The sequence below is a fragment of the Giraffa tippelskirchi genome, chromosome 3 (assembly GCF_054371585.1).
Source record: "Giraffa tippelskirchi isolate mGirTip1 chromosome 3, T2T-mGirTip1v1.2.pri, whole genome shotgun sequence".
Lineage (NCBI taxonomy): Eukaryota > Metazoa > Chordata > Mammalia > Artiodactyla > Giraffidae > Giraffa > Giraffa tippelskirchi.
Window position 1 is genome coordinate 21672114 of NC_137277.1, and position 23433 is coordinate 21695546.

Consider the following 23433-nt stretch of genomic DNA (forward strand, 5'->3'; position numbering starts at 1 on the left):
TAAAGTCACAAACTTCAAAACCCTTAGAAATAGGCAATTGAAATAATCAGAGAAGGACAAGCAAACCCAAAAGAAATGCCGACGCTAAAGCTCATTTCAACTTAAAGAGAACAATATGAACAAAAAGTCACAAGTTTGATGGGAAATTTCCATTCTCATCATATTAAGTATATTTTAATTACACCTGTTAATCTGGGGATATGCCCTGCAATTGGAAAATCATGAAGCAAATTTAACACAATTACTCTTTCAGAAAAGAGTTATCAGTCACCAAACCTCTGAAAGATTAAAACTGTAATTTTGAAAAATAATTTTTTTTTGCTTTGCTCCACCTTATTTCTTTTCTTAATTTAGGAGAGGCCCCGAGGCTCTGACCTAGCTTCAGAGAATGAGCCAGTAGAGTGGGTTCAGAGGGAAAAAAATTATCCAGTTGCAGATTAGCAAAGGTGTTACAGGGATTAAGAAGTGACACGGAAAAGGAACACCCTAAAAGTGTGTATATAAGGGCCCAAAAGGCAACCTGCAAATAGGTTCTTCACGATCACCTCTCCTACTCACCTGGACAAGCCAGACCTTCGCAGGAACACTATGTCTTGCTCATCTCGCATGTCCTCCTCCAGGGCTGGAGGCAGCGGCTCCGTCAGGGTGTCTACTGGTGGCAGCAGCTTCAGCAGCGGAAGCAGATACGGTCTCGGGGGAGGCTCTGCCCGGGGCTTCCGAGGAGGGGCCGACAGCTATGGCCTGAGTGGGGGCGCAATCGGAGGCTTTGGAGGGGGGTTTGGTAGCTGCTCAATAGGGGGCGGTTTTGGAGGAGCTTCAGGTTCTGGCATTGGCTTTGGTGGGGGCTCTAGCTTTGGTGGGGGTTCTAGCTTTGGTGGGGGCTCCAGCTTTGGTGGAGGTTCTAGCTTTGGTGGGGGTTCTGGCTTCGGCGGGGGTGCGGGATACGGCGGAGGCGCTAGTGGAGGTTTCTACAGCTATGGTGGTGGTGTGGGTGGTGGCGTGGGTGGTGGCCTTGGTGACGGGGGGCTTTTCTCTGGAGGTGAAAAGCAAGCCATGCAGAACCTCAATGACCGGCTGGCCAATTACCTAGATAAAGTCAGAGCCCTGGAAGAGGCCAACGCTGACCTAGAGAACAAAATCAAGGAGTGGTATGAGAAATTTGGGCCCGGGTCTGGGGATGGTGGAGCTGGAAGAGATTACAGCAAATACTATCCAATCATTGAAGATCTCAGGAATCAGGTGAGACACTAGCCATGCTGAATTTCTATTATTTCTGTATCTTTCCCATTTATTCAGATCATGAATGATGAATTTCAGTCACAGAATTATTTGAAAGCATATTTGTTTTGTTGTATGTGTAAAACGGGACATGGTATGCTTTAAGTGTGACAGTACTGTATACATGACATCCAAACACATTAATTTTGTTTACATCTCACATTTGAGTATTTCTACATAGGAGAAGAATTTACACAATGCCAAGTAACTAATTAACCTAAGAGTGATGGCTATAAATCAACACTAGCTTCCTCTAATTTTTCATCATGATTAATTCTGGCAGGTTGATGTCTTTTAGCCTACTAGATTTAAATAGCCTTACAACTATTTTTCTTCCTAGAAAACCTGGTGCAAATATTGTATGAGAATATGATGGAGTCTAAAATGTTTAGACATAGTTGTATGGGAAATATATTTTTAAAGACTCTTTTGGAAGTGAAATTCATGTTTCACACTATTTTCTGAAAAAGCTCATAGAATAACTGAACTTCCAAAACAGCAAAAATATGTAGAAGATTGTGTTCTGTGAAACAATGTTCCATGCTCATTCCAGCAAATGTGCAGGCTGCTAATTTTTGCAGAAGGATGTAGTCTAAGTACATTAGGGTCATCAATGGAGGTGTCATTACTAAGCAAATTTCCAAAGCAACTCACCTTTAAAGGTTAACTCAGGAGACATCTACTCTCACAAATGGGCATGTTGACATAGGTTTAAAAAAAAAAGCATCCATGATTTATTCACTATTATTGTCTTTTCTAGATCATTACTGCCACCATTGAAAATGCTGGGATCATTCTGCAAATTGACAATGCCAGACTGGCTGCTGATGACTTCAGACTGAAGTAAGAAAAGTGAAGACTTGAAAACAAACATTGTAGGAAAAATAAAATTCAATCCCTTGGCTTAGTTTATTCTAAATTTTAAAGAAATCTCTTAGGGGATCAAGACCTAAATTCACAAACATCCCAAGGGTACATTTTACAAAACCCTCATTCCACAAACAAGAGCAGAATGAAGGCAATTTCAGCGTGAAATTTTTGCTATCAAAAATATTGGCCATCAATAGAGTTAATGTACGGTTCAGATTTTGCTTTACAATGGGAAAACTCCTAAGAGAAACCTTATCTTTCATCGATCAAATTGCTCAGGGGAGAAAACATTTTCGTGCATATGCGAGAATGCACTGTACTCTTTGAAATGGGCTATACTGTACTCTTCCAGATATGAGAACGAGCTGCATCTCCGGCAGACCGTGGAGGCTGACATCAATGGCCTGCGGAAAGTGCTGGATGACCTGACCATGACTCGCTCTGACCTGGAGATGCAGATTGAGAGCCTCACTGAGGAGCTGGCCTACCTGAAGAAGAACCACGAGGAGGTAGGAACGGGGTCCACATTAATCAACAGTGCTGGCCTACAGAGGTTCCCCCACATCCATTCTATAAAAATAAAATAAATTCCATCTGGATGGATTTTCAACTTCTATAACCGGGAGGAAAAAAGTAATCATGGGAAAATTTTATGTGAATTTGGTGGGAGTTTTTTTCCCTTTTGGTGTCCTAGTTTCAACTTTTTGTTGGCTTGTGCACATGTTAGGAAATCATTGCTTTTCTTTTCAGTTTCTCTTTTCTTTGTTGGCTGCACTGGGTCTTTATTGCTTCATTTCTCTAGTTGCGGCAATCAGGGACTGCTCTTCATTGTGGTGGCTTCTCTTGTTGCAGAGCACTGGCTCTAGGGCACGCCGGCTTGGGTAGTTGTGGCACCCATCCCCTGCACTGGCAGTTGGATTCTTAACCACTGGACCAACAGGGTAGTCCGGGAAGTCATTACTTTTCATCACTATGGTCCTTTTTGCTTCGGGCTAGGAAATGAAGAGTATGCAAGGAAGCTCTGGAGGGGACGTGACTGTGGAAATGAACGCCGCCCCAGGCACAGACCTGACTAAGTTACTGAATGACATGAGGGCACAGTATGAGGAGCTGGCTGAACAGAACCGTCGCGAGGCCGAGGAACAGTTCAACAAGCAGGTAGATCATCACCTGGAGCCTGAGTCCTTGGCCACAGGTGAGCCACTTCCTCTCATGGCACCAGCCTGCAATGACTGCATTTTGTTTATATTTAGAGTGCCTCACTGCAAGCACAGATCTCTACCGATGCCGGGGCAGCCAGTTCCGCCAAGAATGAGATCACAGAACTGAAACGCACTCTGCAAGCCCTGGAAATTGAGCTGCAGTCCCAATTGGCCATGGTTTGTGCAAAGAACTTCTCAAAACTCTCCAACAGGGAAGTTGAGCAGTTGGTTTCCTTTCTTTGCCAAGATGTCCCACTTGGCATGTCATAAAAGCAGGATTAGGGAGGACTGTGTTATGGTTGTCAAAAGCATAAGACATTCCAGTTAAAGATAATATATTTATTTCCATGAAAGATTTAGTTTAAAAAATAATGGCAAGAAAAATTAAGGAAGCAGAGAGACCCATAGAGGTTGTAACTCATGGAAAGTGCATTTCTCCTAGTATCTTATAAAATGTATTTTTAAAAAAATCATCCAATGATTTATTTTCATGGTGAAATTTTTATTTGCTTTTTCTCCTAGAAAAGCTCCTTGGAAGGGACCTTGGCTGACACGGAGGCCAACCACATGGTGCAGCTGTCACAAATTCAGATGCAGATCAGCAGCCTGGAGGAGCGGATCTGCCAGATCCGGGGTGAGACCGAATGCCAGAAGGCAGAATACGAGCAGCTGCTGGACATCAAGACCCGCCTGGAGATGGAGATTGAGACCTACCGCCGCCTGCTTGATGGAGAAGGAGGGTAAATGAAAGTCAGGAACATGCTAAATGCAGACCTTGGTGAATTTATGTTATGAAACCAAAAAGGGGCATGGGGACCAGCCTTGTATTTATAATTTAAGAGTGACACAGTCCGATGAAAAGACTGCTGCCATCATGGGAAAGAGCCCACTGCATGGAGGGTTTCTCCTGCCTTTGCAAAGTGCAAAAACAAACAATTCTTTTTTCTCCAGTGGTTCTGGTTTTGGAGGATCTGATTTTGGAAGTTCAGGATCCAGAAACATGGGATCCAGGGATTCATCCATGTCTGATGGCTCAAGATCCGGAAGTTCTGTCCAAGGCAAAGGTAGATATTTTTTTCGTGTTTCTGATTATTTTATAATTGAAACATAAAGGCATGCTTTGCTTCTCATACAAAAAGTGTATATTGTTGTTCACATCATCTTACCCAGACAGAACATATTCAGTGAATACGTTTGGATTTCTCTTGATCTGTGTTTCTGCGAGTTTCCAGACTAACATTGTGATTCTGTGATTTTCAGACCCAAGCAAGAGCAGAGTGACTAAGACCATCGTAGAAGAGGTGGTGGATGGCAAAGTCATCTCATCTCAAGTCAGCAATGTTTCTGAGGTGAAACTGAAATAAGCAATTTCCGGATCAACAAGAGTGTCTTTCAGAGAAAAAAAAAAAAACTCTAAAGGACACCAATGATGAAACTGCATCAATCTAGCCATCTTTCAGGATCACTTCAGGGAAAAGTTTCTATTCAGAAATAGATGACGAACCAATTTTTCTGCATCCTCTTCTTTTCTTATTAGAATGCTCTTGAAAAAGTTGAAAAGACAGCTTTGCTCTAATTGTTTCTGTGCTTCAATAAACTTACTTTTGCAAGTTAACTAAATTATTCCTGAATTTTTTTTAAGAAACGCAATACTTTAACCTAGAAATGCAGTTATCAATTATGACCTAGCTGCATTATCATTACGAATAATAATGTATGCATTATACATTATTTATATAATATCTTCTTCATGAGAATAAAAATTATAGCCATTTTGTATGTGGGAAATTTTAACAACATCACATTAGAACACATTGATAGTAGACATTAGACCTCAGGGTCTCTACAACTGCAGTCAACAGCTCAGCCCACAAAGAAGAATGAGATTATTTGAATAATCAATCTATAATTAATTAATGTCTAATTTCTTTTTTCTGCTTTTATTCTTGAGTTTTATTTTATATTAGAGTGTGTTGTTGTTTAGTCACTCAGTTCAGTTCAGTCGCTCAGTCGTGTCCGACTCTTTGCTACCCCCTGAACTGCAGCACGCCAGGCCTCTCTGTCCATCACCAACTCCCGGAGTCCACCCAAACCCATGTCCGTTGTGTCGGTGATGCCATCCAACCATCTCATCCTCCGTTGTCCCCTTCTCCTCCTGCCCTCAATCTACTAAGCCTCTTCTAACTCTTTATGACCCCATGGACCCTGCCAGGCTCCTCTGTCCATGGGATTATCCAGGCAAGAATACTGGAGTGGGTTGCCATTTCCTCCTCCAGGAGATCTTCCCAACCCAGAGATTGAACCCAAGTCTCCAGCTTGGCAGGTGGATTCTTTACCACTGAGCCACCTGGGGCTCTTTTATATTATAGTGGATTTACAATGTTGTGTTAGTTTCAGGTATACAGCAAAGTGATTCAGCTATGCATATACATGTATCTATTCTTTTTCAAATTCTTAATGTATAGTTTCTTTTTGTCCATCACTGAACTGGGGATTTCATGAGATAAAAAGAAACATAAAATATGTCTCTTACTTCAAAAAGTTTACATGTTCTATGGAAAGGAAAGCTAAAATCACAAAGAAGACAGCAGAAAATACAGGGTGTTACTACTGAAAGGCTTGATTCCACAATATCCACCAGAAGTGCCACAGGAATCTGACAATCCATGTTTTCAGGACATTAAGGAGAATGATCAAAATTAAAATCTTAGGAGAGAAGATGGGATGTGTGATATGGTGCCAAATTTCTGAAAACCTTCAAAGTCCCAAAGAGAAGAGATGCTCAGACATTTGCTCCCTTGTCAAATCTAGCCACATCTCTAACCAAAAACTGTCACATAGCCAAGCTGGTCTTTCCTTTTCCCCCACTCTCCATGGCTGAAGTCTTTTACCCCATCAGTGGTCCTCAGAGCTCTGTCTTGCCTTGCTCAGAAAATGAAGCCTGTTAAAGTAGAGTAAAGGGTGATATAGGTCAGTCTCAGGAAGAAACAGGCAAAGGACAAGGCCAGGTTCCATAAGGACTTTCCCACTTGAGGAATTTAATAGGACCAGATCACAAATTAGATCATCAATCCCACAAGCCAGTCCTCAAGAAAAGAACACGGAACTTGGCACAAAAACTCAAATTAAATATTACAAAAGGGTAAACTTGAATGTAATTCATATAAATTGTACCTTCAAATATAAAGTCAATAAGAGCTGTATGAGCGTATCATACCTCAATAATAAAAACAACCAAGTAATGTAGCTTTTTTCTTGTAGGCACATTGAATAAAAAATAAAAATGAACCTAAAAGCACCCTGTAACCAGGGAACGAAGTTAATACCTAAGCATCAACTACTATTCAGAGAAAAAGAGCAACATTGTCTCAAGGCAAACATGTGTTTCCCATCAAAGCATTACAGCAAGTTAAAACTTGGATGTTTCTTCTCCGCTGAAAAGTTAAGAAATGTGAACTCGCTGATTCAGCCTTGATTAAAGACAGAAGGACAGACTTGGAAACCAGCTTATTTGTGGCCTCCCACCCCTTGGACCATCATGGTCACATCAAGAAAGCCTCTCTCCATGAGTCATCCCAGGTCCAGTCTTCCAGTCATGTACTACCTGGGACCTATGTTTATGGCTAGTATTAGCCTTACGTCAGGGCAAAAATATGTGGCTACTCTGAAGATTATCTTTAGGTGAAACCCTCATTGTGGGTTTCCTTGGCATGCATTGAGACGCTGTATTTGTACTAAATAATGGTTTATAGATACAGAAAGGTCTAGATCGTAAGCGCCAACTTGCTGAAATGCAGTAGAATGTGTTATGAGCTCATTCAATTTTAAAAACTGAAATTATTGAATCATTTTGGATTGTGAAATTTATTTAGAGGGCTGAATAAAATACTAAGGACAGGGTGTTCATATGTTATTGTTTGACTTAAAATTATTTTAAAACTACACAACAGGCATAGGCTTTATTTTGAAACTTTAAAGATCAGCTCTCCAGTCAACTTTTAAATAAGACAAATGTGTTTCTTTCTTCTGGGAGTTGGACTTCACGATAAGAAGGAAGAGCCAATGCCAACCTGTGCATGGAAGTACATTGTTGACTTTTGGTCCAGAGATGCATAAGGTTCTTCTTGTCTTTCTAACCTCAAAGGACAATGGACAAGAATCGTGAGGATGCTAAAAGTGACATCCATCCCCACAGAGATTAGAAACAAGAGGCAAGGTTAATAAACAAGGACCTACTGTATAGCACATGGAACTCTTCTCAATGTTATATAACAGCCTGGATTAGAGGGGAGTTTTGGGGAAAATGGATACAGGTATATGTATGGCTGATTCCCTTTGCTGTTCACCTGAAACTGTCACAACATTGTTAACTGGCTAAACCCCAATACAAACGTTTGAAAAAATTTTTAAGTTAAAAAAAAGAGACAAAGTTTATAGTAGGAGAGAAGAGGGAACATCCAAAGGATTTGAGACTCTGTAGAAAGTAGCCTAAACTGCTTCATGACATCACAGAAATAGTGTTCAAAAGATGCATAAGAGGAGACAGTGAATATAAATGATAAATACATTAAAATATATAAATGATAAATATAAATATGAATATAAATCGTAGAACATAGCTCAAGAGATAGCCTCCAGACAATCTCTTCAAGTAACAAAATACTGCACGTAATAAATCACTTCAAAAATTACCAGTAGCTTAAATATGACACTTGAAGAACAGGAAATAGTGGTCAAGCTCTTTTAAAGACATTACCCATTAATAATGTCAATGTCAATATGAAATGATCTGGTAGAAAGAATTAAACATTGAAAAAACATTTTTTTTTCTGATTATAAAAATAATTTATTGAAGACAGTGCAGAGACTCCTAGAGAGAGATGTGAGGAAGGGCTTATTTTGCTGACTGAGCCACAAGGATATGAAAGCACAGGGATGCTCATTACCAAACTACAAGAGGATGTTTGTTACATGTTCATTACCTCTGCAGGCTTCTCCAAGATGCCATAGAAGTTGGATAGTGTCCAAAAGATCTACAGAGTAGCAAAACAAATTACAAGAAAAAAGTCATATTACCATCTTTTAAAAGGAAAAAGAAAAAAATACCCCCAAAAAGTATCGTTACAATGTACTACAGATGTATGACTATAAGTTACAATAGAAAATTTACATTGACTTCCACGTTAGTTTGTCAGGAAATCATTCGAAACTTTTAGGAGAATTTCATTATTTTTCTCAAAGTGGAGGCAGGAACCACCCAGAATTGGGAAAGTAGAAACAATACAAAACTCTGTCCAGAAACACTGGTTGTCAGCTGGGAAGGACCAGCAACATTTCAAAGACAGGTACTGGATTCCAGCCTATTGTTCAGTCACCAAGTTATGTCCAACTCTTTGAAACACCATGGACTGCAGCACACCAGGCTTCCTTGTCCCTCACCATCTCCCGGAGTTTGCCCAAGTTCATATCCACTGAATCGATGATGCCATCCAACCATCTCACCCTCTGTTGTCCCCTTCTCCTCCTGCCCTTAATCTTTCTCAGCCTCAGGGTCTTTTCCAATGGATTCCAGTCTACCCACCACAAAACTTATCCAAAGATCTGGAAACTGTTTTAAGAAAACTGCAACAGTCAAGTGTAAAATGTTGTAATATGTTATAATAAAGAGTTATGATGTGGATATCCTAAGAAATTAAGAGAACAAGGCCACTTACTTTGGGAAGCTAATTCATCAGAATGATATGGAGAAGAGTGCTCTCAGAGACTGACCATTTCTCTTAATGTGACAATTAAGATCTGTCAGATTCTTTAATATGCTTAGACCCAGATATCTGGTATGTGCAAGGATATTTGTCACAGTATTTTCTAACAAAGTAAAAGCATGGAATCAGCATGAATGGCCATCAATAAAGATAAACTATATGCATACAGACAATGGAATATAATGTAGACATTAATAAGAATGCATTAAATAGAAATAAACTCACAGACATACAGAACAGACTTGTGGTTGCCAAGGGGGAGGGAAGGAGAGGGGTCGAGTGGGGTGTGGGGTTAGCAGATGCAAACTTATTATATAGAGAGTGGTTAAACAAGGTCCCGCAGTACAGCACAGGGAACTATATTCCATATCCTGTGATAAACCATAATTCAGTTCAGTTCAGCCGCTCAGTCGTGTCCAACTCTTTCCAGCTCCACATACTGCAGCACGCCAGGCCTCCCTGTCCATCACCAGCTCCCAGAATTTGCTTAAACTCATGTCCATCGAGTCAGTGATGCCATCCAATCATCTTATCCTCTGTTGTCCCCTTCTCCTCCTGCCTTCAATCTTTCCCAGCATCAGGATCTTTTCAAATGAGTCAGTTCTTCGCATCACGTGGCCAAAGAATTGGAGCTTCAGCTTCAGTATCAGTTCTTCCAATGAATATTCAGGACTAATTTCCTTCATGATTGACTGGTTTGATCTCCTTGCAGTCCAAGGGACTCTCAAGAGTCTTCTCCAACACCACAGTTCAAAAGCATTAATTCTTCGGTGCTCAGCTTTGTTTAAGCTCCAACTCTCACATCCATACATGACTACTTGAAAAGCCCTAGCTTTGACTAGATGAATCTTTGTTGGCAAAGTAATGTTTCTGCTTTTTAATATGCTGTCTAGGTTGGTTGTAGCTTTTCCTCCAAGGAGCAAGCATCTTTTAATTTCATGGCTGCAGTCACCATCGGCAGTGATTTTGGAGCCCAAAAAAAGAAAGTCTCTCACCATTTCCATTGTTTCCCCATCTATTTGCCACGAAATGATGAGACCAGATGCCATGATCTTAGTTTTTTGAATGTTGAGTTTTAAGCCAACTTTTTCCCTCTCCTCTTTCACTTTCGTCAAGAAGCTCTTCAGTTCCTCTTTGCTTTCTGCCAGAAGGATGGTGTCATCTGCATATCTGAAGTTATTGATATTTCTCCCAGCAATCTTGATTCCAGCTTGTGGTTCGTCCAGCCCGGCATTGTGCATGATATACTCTGCATATAAGTTAAATAAACAGGGTGACAATATCCAGCCTTGACGTACTTGTTTCCCAATTTGGAACTAGTTCATTGTTCCATGTCCGGTTGTAACTATAGTTTCTTGACCTGCATACAGATTTCTCAGGAGGCAGGTCAGGTGGTCTGGTGTTCCCATCTCTTTCAGAAATTTCCACACTTTGTTGTCATCCACACAGTCAAAGGTTTTGACATAGTCAATAAAGCAGAAGTAGATATTTTTCTGGAACTCTTATGCTTTTTCTATGATCCAATGGATGTTAGCAATTTGATCTCTGGTTCCTCTGCCTTTTCTAAATCCAGCTTGAACATCTGGAAGTTCATGGTTAATGTACTGTTGAAGCCTTGCAGAAGCCCAAAAAAGATGTCCTTTTCATTATAGGGGACTGGAATGCAAAAGTAGGAAGTCAAGAAATACCTGGAGTAACAGGCATATTTGGCCTTGGAATACAGAATGAAGCAGGGCAAAGGCTAATAGAGTTTTGCCAAGAGAACGCACTGGTCATAGCAAACACTCTCTTCCAACAACAGAAGAGAAGACTCTACACATGGGCATCACCGGATGGTCAACATTGAAATCAGATTGATTATATTCTTTGCAGCCAAAGATGGAGAAGCTCTATCCAGTCAGCAAAAACAAGACCGGGCGCTGACTGTGGCTCAGATCATGAACTCTTTATTGCTAAATTCATATTTAAATTTAAGAAAGTAGGGAAAACCACTAGACCATTCAAGTATGACCTAAATCAAATCCCTTACAATTATGGAAGTGACAGTGGAAGTGACAAATAGATTCAAGGGATTAGATATGACAGACAGAGTGCCTGAAGAACTATGGTTGGAGGTTCATGACACTGTACAGGAAGCAATGATCAAGACCATCCCCAAGAAAAATAAATGCGAAAAGGCAAAATGGTTGTCTGAGGAGGCCTTACAAATAGCTGTGAAAAGAAGAGACATGAAAGGCAAAGGAGAAAAGGAAAGATATACCCATTTGAATGGAGAGTTCCAAAAAATAGCAAGGAGAGATAAGAAAGCCTTCCTCAGTGATCAATGCAAAGAAATAGAGGAAAACAATGGAATGAGAAAGTCTAGAGATCTTTTCCAGAACATTAGAGATACCAAGGGAACGTTTCATGCAAAGATGGGCACAATAAAGGACAGAAATGGTATGGACCTAACAGAAGCACCACATATTAAGAAAAGATGGCAAGAATACACAGAAGAACTATACAAAAAAGATCTTCATGACTCAGATAATCACGATGCTGTGATCACTCACCTAGAGCCAGACATTCTGGAATGTGAAGTCAAGTGGGCCTTAGCTAGTGGAGGTGATGGAATTCCAGTTGAGCTATTTCAAATCCTGAAAGATGATGCTGTGAAAGTGCTGCACTCAATATGCCAGCAAATCTGGAAAACTCAGCAGTGGACATAGGACTGGAAAAGTACTCTTTTAGCCTGGCTTTGAGAATTTTGAGCATTACTTTGCCAGCGCGTGAGATGAGTGCAATTGTCTGATAGTTTGAACATTCTTTGGCATTGCCTTTCTTAGGGATTGGAATGAAAACTGACCTTTTCCAGTCCTTTGACCACTGCTGAGTTTTCCAAATTTGCTGACATATTGAGTGCAGCACTTTAGGACTTGAAATGGCTCAGCTGGAATTTCATCACCTCCACAAGCTTTGTTCGTAGTGATGCTTCCTAAGGCCCACCTGACTTCAGACTCCAGCATATCTAGCTCTAGGTGAGCTAACCATCGTGGTTATCTGGGTCATTAAGATCTTTTTTGCATAGCTCTTCTGTGTATTCTTGCCACCTCTTCTTAATATCTTCTGCTTCTGTTAGGTCTGTACCATTTCTGTCCTTTATTGTGCCCATCTTTGCATGAAAATTTCCCTTGGTACCTCTAATTTTCTGGAAGAGATATTTAATTTTTCCTATTCTATTGTTTTCTTCTATTTCTTTGCATTGATCACTGAGCAAGGCTTACTTATCTCTCTTTACTATTCTTTGGAACTCTGCATTCTGATGAATGTATCTTTCCTATTCTCCTTTGCCTTTAGCTTCTCTTCTTTTCTCAGTTATTTTTAAGGCCTCCTCAGACAACCGTTTTGCCTTTTCGCATTTATTTTTCTCGGGGATGGTCTTGATCATTGCCTCCTGTACAATGTCGCGAACCTCCATCCATAGCTCTTCAGGCACTCTATCAGGTCTAATCCCTTGAATCTGTTTATCACTTCCACTGTGTAATTGTAAGGCATTTGATGTAGGTCATATCTGAATGGTCCAGTGGTTTTCCCTCCTTTCTTCAATTTAAGTCTGAATTTGGCAATAAGGAGTTCATGATCTGAGCCACAGTCAGCTCCTGGTCTTGTTTTTGCTGACTGTATAGTAAAAACACTATTTATTATGATAAATCATAATAGCAAAGAATACATATATATACACATACAACTGAATCACTTTGCTGTACAGCAGAAATTAATACAATACTGTAAATCAACTACACTTCAATAAAAAATAAAATTTTAAGAATGCATTAAATTTCTGTGTACTAACCTGTGTGTGAGTACTAAGTCACTTCAGTCATGTCCAATGCTTTGGGACCCTACGAAAAGTAGCCCACCAGCCTCCTCTGTTCACAGGATTCTTCAGGCAAGAATACTGGAGTGGGTTGCCATTCCCTTCTCCAGGGGATCTTCCCGACCCAGGGACTAAACCTGTGTCTCTTATATGTCCTGCACTGGCTGGCATGTTCTTTACCACTGCACCACCTGGGATCTTCCCCGATAGCTCAGCTGGTAAAGAATCTGCCTGCAACGTGGGAGTCCTGGGTTCAATCCCCGGGTTAACCAGATCCCCTGGAGAAGGAAGAGGCTACCCACTTCAGTATTCTGGCCTGGAAAATTCCATGGATTGTGTAGTCCATGGGGTCGCAAAGGGTTGGACACCACTGAGTGGCTTTCACTTTCACTTTTCCACCTGGGAAGTTGTGTGGTAACCTGGAGTAATCTATAACATTTTGTTAAGTATAAAAAACAAATGCTCAGTCAGTACACATAATACATTTGTGTAATATATATAGAAGGGAGAGAAGAGAGAGTAACCCTTATGTATTTTTATGTGTTTGTATGAGCATAGAAAAATGTGCCTACACCAAAAGGTTAGCCGTGATTACCTAGTGGGGCCTGGTGAGGAACTGGTGGGCAGAGGAAGAAAAATGTGCAATTTTTCTTAATACATCTGTTAATTGCTTTACTGAGTCTATGGAGTAGGCATTGCTTTTGTATTTAAAAGTAACTTAGAAAAAGTGCAACTGTATGTGTTTCCTCTCATGATGCAAAAGCATTACAATGAACTAATAAGTCTATAATTATAAAAGCGAGGTGTTTTTATAAGTGATGGTAGCCTAACAACTTTTTTTTTATTTTATACTGGGGTTTAGCCGATTAACAGTGTTGTGAAGGCATAGCAACTTTTTGAGCCAACCAAAAAAGGGGAAGAAGATGAATTCAGAAAAGAAAAGGAATTTGCATTTCCTAAGCACTTATTATACATGTAAATGCTTTGTTGTTGTTGTTCAGTCATTAAGTCATGTCTGACTCTTTGCAATCCCATGGACTGCAGCACACCAGGCTCACCTGTCCTTCACTATCTCCTGGAGTTTGCTCAGATTCATGTCCATTGAGTAAGTGATGCAATCTAACCATCTCATCCTCTGCTGCCCTCTTCCTCTTTTGCCTTTCAGTCTTTTCCAGTGAGTCAGCTCTTCACATCAGGTGGCCAAAATATTGGAGTTTCAGTTTCAGCATCAGTCCTTTCAATGAATATTCAGGACTGATTTCCTTTAGGATTAACTGGATGGATCTCCTTGCAGTCCAAGGGACTCTCAAGAGTCTTCTCCAACACCACAGTTCAAAAGCATCAATTCTTCGGTGCTCAGCTTTCTTTATGGTTCAACTCTCACATCTATACAAAAATGAACGTTTACCATTTCCTATATTCAACTCACAATGTAGCCTCATTTTACAGAATGAGTACCCAAAAGAGGACTATGTATATTTCCATTTTTCCAAAACTACCTTTCTCCCAACTAAAGTAAATAAGCAGGGTTTAAAATTCCCAGAACACTCCTCCATCTGCCTCAACAGGAGGAAATTGTCAAAGCTGGAGACAGGAAGTGCTAACAGAGGTGGCCCTCAGCCTGAGTTCAGAACAGAAGACGGGATACTAAATGCCCCTTTGGCCATTAAAACTGAAGCTGGATTTCTGATGGTGGGCAAAACAAAGGGAAGATCAGCTTTCAAAGTAGGGTAGGAGATGTTTCCTGGTAAAGTCAAGTGTGGCATCTTGAAGTGAGCCTCTTACTTCTTACTTCTTACCCTTACTTCTTACCCTGGCTACAAAGGTGGAGAATGAAACAGGTGAGGCAAATATTTTCATTAAAACTAAATTTTTATGCACAAAAAGTATAGATGATATGCATTATAAGCAAGAGCCATTCTAAAAATTTTATAATAAGATGGTGAGGAGATATTCTGCAAAGAACTTTGTAAAGATCTGATACATGTTTTGAGAGATGTAATCATAGTCTAAGCATTCCTTCTTATCCTTGAAAACAACCTATAGGTACAATACATAACTGAGATTATTAGTACCTGGAATTCACTGAGCTTGCAGAAACAGGTTTTCATACTCTCACAATCTCTGTCAATTAAGTCTGGCATCCTCATCTTCAGAAACATATCACTCTTAGCTTCACTTGTTGCTGATAGCTATCTGTGAAATAAATTACTTCAAATAATGTTTTCTTAGTTTGCCTAAGATCAAAAGGTCAGATTGTTAAATCTCCATGTTTTTATCAAGAACTCTGTTGCACCATTTCAAATTGAGGTCATTTTGCTTTCCCCATTTGATGTTTCACATCTGAAGGTTTCTGTAAAGATCCAATATTAATGCTTGTGATTTCTATCGCAATCATAGCATGGGCTTCCCAGGTGGCTCAGTGGTAAAGAACCTGCCTGCCAATGCAGGACACACAGTTTCAATCCCTGGGTCAGGAAGATCCCCTGGAGGAGGAAATGGCAACCCACTCCAGTATTCTTGCCTGGAAAATTCCATGGACAGAGGAGCCTGGCAGACTACAACCCATGGGGTTCCAAACAGTCAGACATGACTGAGCAACTGAGCACAAACCACTTTGCTGTACGCTAGAATCTCACACAAAATTGTAAATTAACCATGCTTCAATTAAAAAAAAAAATCACACAATTTTAAAGAGTTGGATAACGACTTTTATTTCAACCTGAAACTCGGAACAGAAATTCTTCCTGAAAGATGATTCTAGGCCTCTAGCCTCCAGCTGAAGGTGCCCAGAGCTTGGAAAGTTCCTGACTTGGTAAACCAGGTCATCCAATTTATGAACAGATTTAAAGTTAGAAAAGTTTTCCTTATGTTGAGCCAGACTTGTCTCCCTGTGTAACTTCCAGCAATTTGATCCTGGCTCAGGCTTTGGGAGCAGTTTTTTATAGGCTGTGTATCTTCTCTTTTTTCTAAACAAAAATTCCAGTTTCTTTAGCCTCATCTGACATTGTTTCATTCATTCACTCTTCATTATCTGGATCACATATTATTGACATAATGGACATATTTGCAGTTAAATAGTATCCTAAAATACAGCACCCAGAACTAAACACCTGGTTCAAGAGTAGAGGGAGAGTGGCCCCTGGACTCTGATTCTTTTACTGTATGTAGTCTCACCAGCAGCCACTAGTCTGTGGAGGGGGAACTTCTGCAGAGAAACTTTATCCTTCACCTGATGTTTTGTTCTCTTTGTGTCTTTAACTTATAGAACTTCACTTTTAAAACTTCACTTATTTTACAAAATCTAATTTATTGGGCATCATCCTTTCAGCCTGAAAGATTTTGTAATTTACTATCAAGTCTCTCACTCAGCATATTACATATATTTGGGATCATTTAGAAGAAAAGTAACAATCATGAAACCTAAAAATGCAGATATCATCACCCTCATGGCCCCACACAGGCCAATTACAGCTATCAGCTAAATATGCCATTTGAGGACTTTATTCGGTGTGGAACTGTTTCTACTTTAACAGAAGTTTTAAGGGATGTTTATTTGATGACTGAGATGTTCGAAGACACAGGAACAGGCTCAGATTCCACCTTAAGTACAGTGAAGCCAAGGCCATGCAGAGAGAGAACATCAAGCAACACCAAGGTTATTGACCAAAAATATTGTCCTTCTAGTGGGACAGCTTTCATTAAAGATAGATAGACTACGTACGCAACAGAAACAGACTCAGACGTAGAGAATAGACTTGTGGTTGCCAAGGGGGAGAGGCAGGTTGGAGAGGGATGGATCGGGAGTTTGAGGTTAGCAGAGATGCAAATTATTATGTATAGAGAATGAATAAACAACAAGGTCCTACTGTACACACAGAGAACTCTATTCAATATCCTATAATAAACCATAATCAAAAAGAATATGAAACAAGAATGTGCATATATATGTAACTGAATCACTTTGCTGTACAGCAGAAATGTAAATCAACTAAAAAACTGAAAAAAAGATGATAGATAGATACGCGAACAATACGTTTTGTAAAATGGAAATCACGGGGGAAGCCGGGGCGGGGTGGGGCGGGGGGAGCGGCTGGAAATGCCGCATCTCATGTTTATTATCTCCAAGAAGAGTATTTCCGCTACAATTCAGGATCTGCATAGAACGATTTAACTGCAAAAGAACAAGAAGCAGCCACTGCAGAGGTTTATAAGAACCTGGAGAAACTTATAAGCTTGCTGTTTAATACTACCTCAGTACACTGTATTGCATCAGTTCCTCTATTCCACTTTAATTATTTGAGGGTCTTAAACTTTAATAAAATAAGAGCACAAAATTAGCATTGATCGCTTCAGAAGTCCAAGGCAGGCTTCAAGAAAATTTTGAAACTTAATATTTTATTTTTCTACAATTGACAAAATGTAGGAAAAACATAACAAGAGAATATTAAAATGAATTAGACCCTTTTCTCTTCCTATATTTTATTCTTACATACTGTACAGGGTACACAAGCTAAGGATCGGCCACTTTCTATTCCTTCACCAGAAATCTCTAAAGTTGATTTCAAATAACTTCATCTGAAAAGATAGCACTTATCACACAATTCCAAAGCAAAATAAATTATAACAATCACAGTCATAAAAAATGCATGAGGGCAGAAATTCATAAGGGAAAATACAAGTTTAACTGGTTGATATCATGTAAATATTCTCGGCTCCATTTCTCCAATGTTAAATAATAGATATCTGAAGGTATTTTCTGTACTTTTAAGTAAATAAACTCTATGGAGTTTAACAAATAATTACCAAATAATTACCAAAACAATAATTTAATATTGCAGATGTCATTAAAAATCCTTAAGGTAATTCCATCAGAGATGAAATATCCACTTTATCCACTAAAATAGGAGTTCAGTTCAGTTCAGTTCAGTCGCTCAGTCATGTCCGACTCTTTGCGACCCCATGAATTGCAGCGCGCCAGGCCTCTCTGTCCATCACCAACTCCCGGAGTCCACCCAAACCCATGTCCATCGAGTCAGTGATGCCGTCCAACCATCTCATCCTCTGTCGTCCCCTTCTCCTCCTGCCCCCAATCCTACCCAGCATTAGGGTCTTTTCCAATGAGTCAACTCTTCGCATGAGGTGGCCAAAGTATTGGAGTTTCAGCTTCAACATCAGTCCTTCCAATGAACACCCAGGATTGATCTTCTTTAGGATGGATTGATTGGATCTCCTTGCAGTCCAAGGGACTCTCAAGAGTCTTCTCCAACACCACAGTTCAAAAGCATCAATTCTGCGGCACTCAGCTTTCTTACTAATTGATAATTCTCTCAACATTCCCTTGGCGCATTGGGTTTTGCAGTGTTGAAGCCTTTCTTCACGTCACACATTGCCCAAAAATCAAGTGTATGGCAATTAGACTCTCTTCAAGGGAAAAGAAGAATTGTAGTGGGAAATGTGGCTTAAGTGGCTTCTTGGGAGCTTTTTCCACCAACATTGGGAGTGCCAACTGGGGAATAAATGAGAGAAAAACAACATTTAGAGAAATCTAAATGTTCATCTCACAGTTTACCTAGACCAGGTGGGACTCTGGAGCAGGCAAACAGTACACTCGAATATAAAATCAAAGCATTGTATACAAAATTTTGGATCTGGGGCTAATGGTCAAGGAGAAAAACAGGACTACGTGGGAATTACCTCTCAGTTCAGTGGTTAGGACTCCGCACATTCACTGCCAAGGATCTGGGTCCTGGTCAGAGAAGTAAGATCCCTCAAGACACATGACATGACCAAAAAAGGGAAAAAGAAGAAGAAAAACAGTTCTACGAGAAATATTAATCAGATAATTGAGGAATTTCAAAACAAGGTAAGAAACTTTGCTACTGCCAGACAAAAGAACTGCACTAAAAAAAAAAAAATCACAAAATATTAAAAGATTGGGAACATCTTACACATATATCTATACATTTCTCAATTTAACCAGATTAAGAAATTCAACAAGCAACAAAATCTACCTCTTAACTATGTTAGCCTTTTTTTTCTGATTTATTCACTTTTATATAGCTCATTTTATGGAACGAGCTACAGAAATGTTTCCAAATGTTTCAGTAAAATTAAACTAAGTAAATTGCATACAATTTTTTTCTTCTCAAAAGAAGAGATAAATGCTGTAAAGAAATATTTAGTTAATTATCTAATGTATTTGTCTTTAGAGAATCATATATATATATATATAAAATTTCTTTGAAGAGCCTGAAATTGGCGTTGCTAAATACCAGTGCACAGAAGTTCAGAATGTGAGTGTAACAAACACAACTTCTGGGGGTCTTGCTTCCCCAGGTATCAGATGCAACTGTTAACAACACCAGATTCATGCTACAGACTGACAATGTAAAACTAGTAGCCAAGGGCTTCAGACAAAAGTAGGACGTGGTTAGTTTTATCGGGCATAACAGAAAACACAAGCCAATGAGAGAAACACGACTTGAAGCCACACTTATTTTTATACTGGAGTCACCAGTTATAAAAAGAGTGTTTTTGTTTAGAAATAAATGAAATCCTAAAAATGAAAGATCATTTTAGCTGAAAACACTACAGAAGGTCATTATTTACAAGAATGTTTCATGTTCAAAGAGTCATTACCTAATTAATGTCACATAAGTAAGAATTATTCCATTTATGTAGAGCTGAAAAGCATGTACCACTATGAAATGATGTATGGTTTAGTGATGCAAACAAAAGAGGTTAAACTAAAAAGAATAGCAAATAAAACAAAAACGCAAAATTCAGGGGCAGGAAGAAAAGGGACACAGGAGGCTCAATGACGCTGGTAATGACAGTCTCATTTCTAACGTGAGTGTGGTCTGTGGGCATCTGTTGCATTATTTTTCCCAATACTTTGTACATAGTTTATAATTACTACTTTTTATCTACTCAACAATGGTTTTAAGTTCAATAAAGTAAAAACGCTTGAACTTTGAAGGACAGATTTGAATAGGCAGACTTGAAGCCAATATGAATGAAGGAAAACAATAGGACTGACCATTATTTATATGGGACTATGACGCTGAATCTGGTAGAGTGAAGAATTCACCAGAACGATAGGATACAGGATACAGGGGCAAATCAGGAGAGTCTTCAGAGCTTCTCTGAGAAGACACTAATCTTAAATTTCACAAAGAACTCTTGGAAGCTTTAGGCTTAGGAGTAACCTATCAAGGTCTGAAGAAGGAAATTAATATGACCTCTGTACGCAAGATGGTTTGGAGTGGTGGGGATAAAAACTAGAGAAAAAGTGAGCATGTTACTATAGCAAGTCAAGGATAAATTGAAATTTTTCTGAATGGAGATGATCCTGGGAGTAGTAAAGAATCTGAAAGTTGGGATTTAGTCAATTATTAGACTTTAAAGAGCTAAAATAAGGTAAGCAAAAATTTTTAGTTTTCCAGGTAGAATAAAAATTGGAAAGTTGATGTGCTCACTTCAGCAGCACATATACTAAAATTGGAATGATACAGAGAAGATTAGCATGGCCCCTGCGCAAGGATGACACGCAAATTCGTGAAGCGTTCCATATTTTTGACGCCTCTCCAGCCTGGAACAGACCCCAGCGCCGCATCATTAGAAGTTATCCCCCAGCCAAAAACCCAGTTCACGTTGACAACTGTGGTTGTGTGAAGTGTTCGTCTCGCAGTGTTAACCTGTGTTAACCTCTCCCGAAAACCTTTACACCAAAGCTTTATTTATATCACCCCAGTGTAAACGCTAAGCAGTATTGTCCCAATGCCCGCGCAGTCCCTGGAAACCCTGGGGTGACCTGGGCACACACTGTACCATAGGTAGAGTTCAGCTTCACTAATAAAGCTACTGTTTGGCTGGGAAAAAATATTGGAAAGTTGAGAAAGATAGCAAGAAGAGATAATAGAGCAAGTTGTACTTAGATTGAATTTGATGTAACAATGGAACGTCCAAATGGAAATATCCAATAGAAAACCAGAGATACAAATGTACATTGCCTACAAGTTACACTGAGATAAATGCATAGCACATGAAAAATAATTGTGTTTTCATTGCCATGCAAAATTTATTATACCGCAAAAATCCTAACCAACTGATAAACAGTCAAATTTGTAGAGTACATTCTAAAAATCACTCCACAACTCACACAACTCTAGAAACTTAGAGGTATGAAATAGCTCAGCTCAAGAACCACAACAGAGAGGTCCTTTCTGGAAGTGAGTCACATATTCAAACACACATTCAGAATGGAATCATGTCTGTCTTGTAGGTACTTGACTGAACTCAAAAAATAGTTATTGATTGTTCAGAATAAGCAAGTACAGTAATAAGGTAATACAACTAAACTATTAAAGGTATCATACAGTTGAAAAAAGACCAAAGTTAATCCTGAAAGATTAACATTTAGGATTCTCAAAAGAGAACTGAATACATTTGCTAATTCTCAATCAGTGCTGACCTCAGTGAACATCTCTTTTAAGGCAAGAGTCATCAGTTTTCTAACAACCTGGAGAAGTTTCAAAGATAATGATTTTTGTGGGTAACTGAGCTTGTGGTACTTGTAGGTCCACATGTCACCCAATTTCACTTCTGGGGTCAGAAATTATAGATGAAGTGAGCTTCTGGGAAGATGAGACATTTGAAAAAAGTGATTCCAAAGGAGTTAAAGCTTAATGGATTAGTATAATGAATTTTTCTGAGGGCAACAGTGTGGAAATATTTCTAAGAGGTGCAGCAGAACATGGAATCACTAAAAGGCAACTATTTTTGCCCAACCGACAATTTTGTTTTCATATAGGCTGGACAAATTTTCAGAAAGTGTATTAATTTCCCAATGTAATGGTTTGTATTTTAAGTCAAAAGATATCTTTAGATGTATTGAAATTTTTTTTTTACTGAATGCAGTGGTGTAAGAACCAGAAGAGAAATAAAATTCAAATTGAGAGGCCAAAAAAAAAAAAGAAAAGGAAATCTTCAAATGTTCACAGATACCACAAACAGTATTGCAGACTACAGTCTTCCAGAAATCAATAACTGGGCTTCCATAGTGGGCCAGTGGTTAAGAATCCTCCTGCCAATGCAAGGACACGGGTTCGATCCCTGGTCCAGGAAGATCCCACATGCCACAGCTGCTGGGCCCATGTGCCTAGAGCCTGAGCCCTGCAACAAGAGAAGCCACTGCAACAAAAAGCCCACACACCACAACAAGAGAGTAGCCCCCACTCTCCGCAACTAGAGAAAGCCCTCGTACAGCAATGAAGACCCAGCACAGCCAAAAATAAAAACAAACAAATCTTTAAAAAGAAATCAACCATTGTGTTAAGCACAAAATCAGAAAATGATTCTTGAACACTTTTACCTTAATACCAGATTGTCTTTCAAAGACAGCTCAGAAATTATTGTTAACTATACCAAGTTATAGTTAAAAGTAAAAAGGTAGCACAATAGTATCATATGATATATAAGAGTATAAGAGTATACAGTTATATAAGAGTATACAGTTGAAAACAGAGTGGGTTCTGTTTTACTCTGTCTTTGAGATTAACATTGAGAATTTATCAAAGAGAATAGAAAGTAATTTTCCAACAGTGCTGAGTTCAACGAACGTCTCTTTCAAGACATGGGTAGTTAGTCTTGTGCCTGCTTGAAGAGGTTTCAAAGATAATGATTTTTCAAAGTTAAAATCTACAGACTCCACTATTTCCTCCAAACACTCAAAACTGTTCACGGACGTAGAAGCATTATATTCATGTAAAATGATACAATCTAGAGGTGTAATTAAGTTGCATTATACCAAAAATTGCCTCTATGCTGTATTAGTGTCTTTAATCAAAACACAGCCCCACGCCCAAGAGGAAAAGATTATCGTTCAATCCTAAACAGACAACAGTAATCCCTAAGAGAGCAACTCCCCTCCTGGTTATACAATAATAAAGTCAAAACAAACCTGAGCCTTGCAATGAACATTCCATTTATTTAATAGCCAGAGTTTACCTCTTCCAAGCCTGTGGGGAAATATCATTTAAAAAAAAAACAAAACTGTACAGCTAAAAGTTTCTTTTGTAAAATATCTTTTTATAAAGAGCCTAAATGTACCACTCCTGAGACTCAGGTTCTTATATATAAACTTACTTAGAAAGGGATCCACGTAAAAATACCATCTGCCATACTACCAGCCAGGCACACTGCATCCTTCAAAGCTATACAACAGTGCCAAGAAGCCGAGGGTGTTCAGACACTCCGAAACTGACTGGAAAGTTGGAAGCAAGGAAGAAGAGAAGGAAGGTGTGGACGGAAACAGATGCATCTGATAGCAGCTGTCAGGGAGCAGAGTCCAGCCCAGAAAAAGTTGAAGGACTCTGTCATGACAGCAGAGAACTGAGGAAGTGATAAGCACCAAGGGGAAGTAAGAAGGCAGAAGGAGACATAGGACATGGAGAGCTTGCTT

The 23433-nt window shown here is 39.4% G+C and overlaps 1 protein-coding gene and 1 non-coding gene across 3 annotated transcripts; both read left to right on the forward strand.

Moving 5' to 3' along the window:
- The first annotated feature begins 534 nt into the window (after positions 1-534).
- On the forward strand, positions 535-4965 carry KRT24 (keratin 24). 2 transcript variants are annotated; one of them, XM_081582102.1, is made up of 9 exons: positions 589-916; positions 953-1239; positions 2039-2121; positions 2501-2657; positions 3145-3306; positions 3402-3527; positions 3873-4090; positions 4302-4414; positions 4611-4965. In XM_081582102.1, exons 1-9 carry the CDS (start codon positions 589-591, stop codon positions 4712-4714), a joined length of 1578 nt encoding a protein of 525 aa, XP_081438228.1. In that variant the 3' UTR covers positions 4715-4965. The 2 variants fall into 2 exon arrangements, with proteins under 2 accessions (XP_081438227.1, XP_081438228.1); XM_081582101.1 differs by having other exon boundaries at positions 535-1239.
- Positions 4966-20441: 15476 nt separating this feature from the next.
- On the forward strand, positions 20442-20548 carry LOC145543850 (U6 spliceosomal RNA). Its single transcript, XR_014081098.1, has one exon. It is a non-coding gene; the product is annotated as a U6 spliceosomal RNA (small nuclear RNA).
- The last annotated feature ends 2885 nt before the right edge of the window (positions 20549-23433 follow it).